The sequence below is a fragment of the Colobus angolensis genome, unplaced genomic scaffold (assembly GCF_000951035.1).
Source record: "Colobus angolensis palliatus isolate OR3802 unplaced genomic scaffold, Cang.pa_1.0 Scaffold432, whole genome shotgun sequence".
Taxonomy (NCBI): domain Eukaryota; kingdom Metazoa; phylum Chordata; class Mammalia; order Primates; family Cercopithecidae; genus Colobus; species Colobus angolensis.
In genome coordinates, this window is record NW_012117733.1 from 1632141 (window position 1) to 1637059 (window position 4919).

General features: G+C 48.2%; 1 protein-coding gene across 4 annotated transcripts in view; it reads left to right on the forward strand.

The window, feature by feature from the left end:
• Positions 1-4919, forward strand: part of ANKRD16 (ankyrin repeat domain 16) — a 36325-nt gene continuing 31406 nt past the window's right edge. For all 4 annotated transcript variants that reach the window (XM_011957063.1, XM_011957062.1, XM_011957061.1 and 1 more), the window contains exons 1-3: positions 1-766; positions 1723-1943; positions 4029-4071. In XM_011957063.1, coding sequence (XP_011812453.1) covers positions 453-766; positions 1723-1943; positions 4029-4071 — 578 coding nt within the window. In that variant the 5' untranslated portion in view covers positions 1-452. The remainder of the gene's footprint in view (positions 767-1722; positions 1944-4028; positions 4072-4919) is intronic.

Genomic DNA, 4919 nt, shown 5'->3' on the forward strand with positions numbered 1-4919 from the left:
CCCTGCCGGACCCTCCGCTTCGGGTCTTTGCGGTGTAACGGCGCGTCCCACTCCCTCACGTGTTCAGTACTGAATCGGCCGCCGCAGCTGCAGGACAGCGGACGCGAGCGCTCTCGGATCCCCAGGCCCTTCCGCGCTCACCCCGGACCGCCCCGTCCCTGGGAAAAACCACCCCGTGTCCGGAACTGCGGCTTCTCCCATGCGGGGCAGGCCGGGGTTGTGAGGCGGCAGCCGGCCTGCGGACTAGGCCGGGGGCGTGAGGAGGCAGGTCTGCCGGGGACAAGGCTGGGGGCGTGAGAGACGGTTCTGCCGGGTCCGGGGCGCGCGGGACGGGGCGCGCGGGGCAGGTTGCGCGAAGAGGCGGAAAGTCCCACTCGCCCTCGGCTTCTCCCTGCCCGGCCGCCAGTGTCCTGCCCGCGGTCGTCCCGCACAGCCTAGCCCGACCCGCGGCGATGGCCCAGCCCGGGGACCCGCGGCGCCTCTGCAGGCTGGTGCAGGAGGGCCGGCTGCGCGCCCTGCAGGAGGAGCTGCAGGCGGCCGGGGGCTGCCCGGGGCTGGCCGGGGATACCCTCCTGCACTGCGCCGCGCGCCACGGGCATCGGGACGTGCTAGCCTATCTGGCCGAGGCCTGGGGCATGGACATCGAGGCCACCAATCGAGACTACAAGCGGCCTCTGCACGAGGCGGCCTCCATGGGCCACCGAGACTGCGTGCGCTACCTGCTGGGCCGGGGGGCAGCGGTCGACTGCCTGAAGAAGGCCGACTGGTAGGTGTGGAGACACCCAGCCTCCTCTCTACCCGCAGAGTCGTAGCAGGTTCCTAATGCTTCTCCGTCCCCTCGGACACCATAGCTGTTTTCAGCTCCTAATTCCCACCCCAGGCCTGCTCAGCGGCAGGGACCTCCTGCCCAACTTTCCCTTAAAACGCAGTTGACCTGCAGAGTCTCTCCTTCTTGCCCTTGTCGGTTAACTGACCCGGCCCGTCACCTCCCTTTCTAGAGCACAGAATAGTGTAGAATATAACCGAACAGAATGTTACCAAACAATGAAGTGTGTGCACTATACAGATAGCTTCTGGATGCGATGTTCTGGGGACATTTAGCTCAGTTACTTCTGCATGAATGCATTGTTTGAGTTGACATTGCTCCAATCCCTATCCAGAATTCCTGAGTTATTCACGCACCTGTGTGTGTAGAGCACTGTGCAGCTGTATGACATACGTGCAGCCTTGGATGACCACCACAGTCAAACCACACCATCACACAAGCCAACTGCATTTCGTTTGTTAGATTGACGCTGATTTTAGTACTCACTAGGTCAGGTTCGTTAGAGGGTGTGAACCTCTTTAGGAACATGGGGAAGTACATCTTCCCCACTGGGGCAGGGGAATAGACCTGGTTGTTTTGAGGGTCTTCTTTGGGTTTTCTTAGCTCTGCGCCAATTCACTGCTCTCCTGTGAACTAGCTCATAAGCAGCTTTGTCTCCCAGGCACCCTCTCCTCTAGGTACGCATTCGTGGCAATCATTTTCCCCTTATTATTTCTCCCAGGGTCCTCACAGAAGGCACAGAGGTCGTACCGGTCAAAGCTGTTTTCCTGCCTGCCAGACCCCCAACCCTCTAGGTTTCCCATCTGTGCCAAGAATGTGTCTGTTTTGAAGACCTCTCCCCTGGCTTCTAATGTCTTAGCTGCTTCCATCTGACAGCTTCTCATGGTTGGCCTTAGGACTCCTCTGATGATGGCCTGCACAAGGAAGAACCTGGGGGTGATCCAGGAGCTAGTGGAACATGGCGCCAATCCACTCCTGAAGAACAAAGATGGCTGGAACAGTTTCCACATTGCCAGTCGAGAAGGTGACCCTCTGATCCTCCAGTACCTGCTCACTGTTTGCCCAGATGCCTGGAAGACAGAGAGCAAAATTAGAAGGACTCCTCTGCACACTGCAGGTACAGCCTACAGCTCTGCAGGCGTGCGGTACACACATGTGGCTGCTTCACCCAGCACTGCCCAACCTCATGTTGTTCAGGTTACCTTCTGGGGAAAGGAGGATTTTGGAAAACAGAAGGCAGAGAAGAACATCTGGGTGGAGGAGGGAGGGGGGGGGCGCAGGTGCAGTGGCTCACGCCTGTAATCCCAGCACTTTGGGATGCTGGAGGCAGGTGGATCACCTGAGGTCAGGAGTTCAAGACCAGTCTGGCCAACATGGTGAAACCCCATCTCTACTAAAAATACAAAAAATTAGCCGGGCATGGTGGCAGCTCCCTGTAATCCCAGCTACTCAGGAGCTCCAGAGTCTGAGGCCGGAGAATAACTTGAACCCAGGAGGCAGAGGTTGTACTGAGCCAAGATTGCACTACATTACGCTACAGCCTGGGCAATAAGAGCAAACCTGCATCTCAAAAAAAAGAGCATTTAGGGGCCTTTTGGCATATAATCAGTTTCTAAAACTAATGTAACTTGGCTAGCATGCTGTTGTATTAGTTTATTTTTCGTGTGTAGCTGTGTTATCCTCCCTAGATTATTTGCCCATGGGCTGGTTCTGTAGTACATAGGCTTTGACCTTGGGTAAGGAAATTAGTCTCTCTCTTGAGCAAGTTTCCTCATCCACCAAATGTCAGTGATGGTACGTCTCAGGGTTGTGGTAGAGTTTAAAGAGCGTGATGTATATAAATCCTTTAGAAGATGCTTGGCATATAGCACGAAGTAACTGGTTAGTGCTATTTTCTTTATCATGTTTACATCATTACTCTTAAAGGCAGGAGGGAAATATGTGTCCTCATAGCCTTAGTAACACCTACCATAGTGCTGTACATTTAAATAAATACAGTACTCATAATTAAATGCCTTGGCCCAATAACATCTAATGTAAATTTGGGTTACAGTTTTTATTATTTGGAGTAGTGATTCTTAACTCTGAATTAGCTATTTGTAGATTATTTTAAATTAGTAAAAAGTTTCTATTTGCTCATTTGTTTGAAGAAAGTAAAAAGAAAAACAATTAGTAAAAAGTAAAACTACTGTAATTTCAGAAATTAGATAGTAAGGAGCTCAAGAGTCTAGATCAAAAAATTCAGAAAATAACTTGTAGCTTTCTAGATAGTACACTGATTAGGATACAGGGCTTTTAGTTTCTCTAAAAATCATCACTTGTGACATTTTATAGTGTTGCTTTTTGGTTTTTGTTTTTTGGTTTTTGTTTTTTGGTTTTTTTTGACAGAGTCATGCTCTGTCGCCCAGGCTGGAATACAGTGGTGTGATCTCGGCTCACAGCAACCTCTGCCTCGTAGGTTCAAGTGATTCACGTGCCTCAGTCTCCCGAGTAGCTGGGATTACTGGCGCGTGCCACCATGCCCAGCTAATTTTCATATTTTTAGTAGAGACGGGGTTTAACCATGTTGGCCAGGCTGGTCTCGAACTCCTGACCTCAGGTGATCCACCCACCTCGGCCTCCCAAAGTGCTGGGATTACAGGCATGAGCCACAGTTGGCAATTAGGGACCAAGGAATCCTTTCTAAAGCTTTGCAAGTAAGTAGAAAACTTTTTTTTAGTTCATGAATTATTTGACCAGTTTCTCCCCTGGAGAAACAATCAGGACTCCATCATTCACCCAAAATAGTGGAAGACAAATTGTCATAACCTTTGAGTATAGTTACTTTTGGTAGGGGAATTAAATCCAGGCTATTTTGTCATGGATTACTATTACAATATTTAGCATTTCCTGGGCAAAAATGGACTAGCCTTGGGGATCTGCAGCACAGAAGTGGAAGTTTAGGATTGAAAGTTTCCCGTGCAAGTGCAGGTAAAGATAAGATAATCAAGTGTTGGCTGCGTACATATAAAGTGAAAACATTATTGTTTACCACTTTATCCAGTTAAATATTTATTTGTGTAGGGCGGTAACAGAGTACCCTATTTAATGACTCCTTCTTGTAAGCTATCACTAATAGAATGGGGCAGAGAGCAAAGTGAGGAGGCAGGAAATATTTTATGTGTGCACTAAAAAGCTCTAATTGTCAGCTTTCTCCTTCCAGCAATGCACGGCCATTTAGAGGCAGTCAAGGTGCTTCTTAAGAGGTAAGAACAATACAACAAGTTGGGGAAAATATTTGCTAACTATGACAAAGAGTTATTATCAGTGCTACATAAAGAGCTCAGACACATTTTTAAGAAAGAAATTAGGCTTTCAAAAGAAAAATAAACAAAAGACATAAGCAGATAAAGAATATAAAAAATAACAAAGATCTGGGGAAAATGTTTTCAGTGGCAAAATCATCCATTTTTCTATTTTATTCAACAAGCATTTATACATTCATTTAGCGCTTAATATAAAGTAAGCCCTGTATCAGGTGCAGGGGCCACAACAGAAACAAGAAACAAGAAACATGTAGTTTCTACCCTCCTGGAACTCACAGACTGGCGGGAAAGACAGACCATGAAGGAGTCCCGAAAGTCCGGTGTGCATTACAAGGACTTGCAGGATCCCTACAGAACAAATAATGGGAAGACCCAATTTGCCTTAAGAGTAAAGAATCTCAGCGCCAGTGTTTAAGCTGTGACCTGAAGGAGAAAAAGAAATGAGCTGAAAGCGGGAGGCAAGGGAGCATTTCAGACAGCAATAACAGCACCCACGGTACTCCCAACCAGGAAAAAGTGTGGTAGATTGAAGAAACCGAAAGACGCCTAGAATATGCTGAAGCCTATTCAGGCTTGAAGGGGAGGGTGAATGCTATCAGCCAATTGAGGATTTTCCTTTTTTTTTATTTTTTTAGTGCTTGCAACACCACCAAGATGGAACTGTTCACTCCCCTGGAAAGGGGACTGAAGTCAGGAAAACAATCTAAATGTCTGAACATAGGGGAATGGTTGTGTAGAGGACACTATGATAAAGCCATTAAAATGGGGGATTTTTTTTTTTTTTTTTT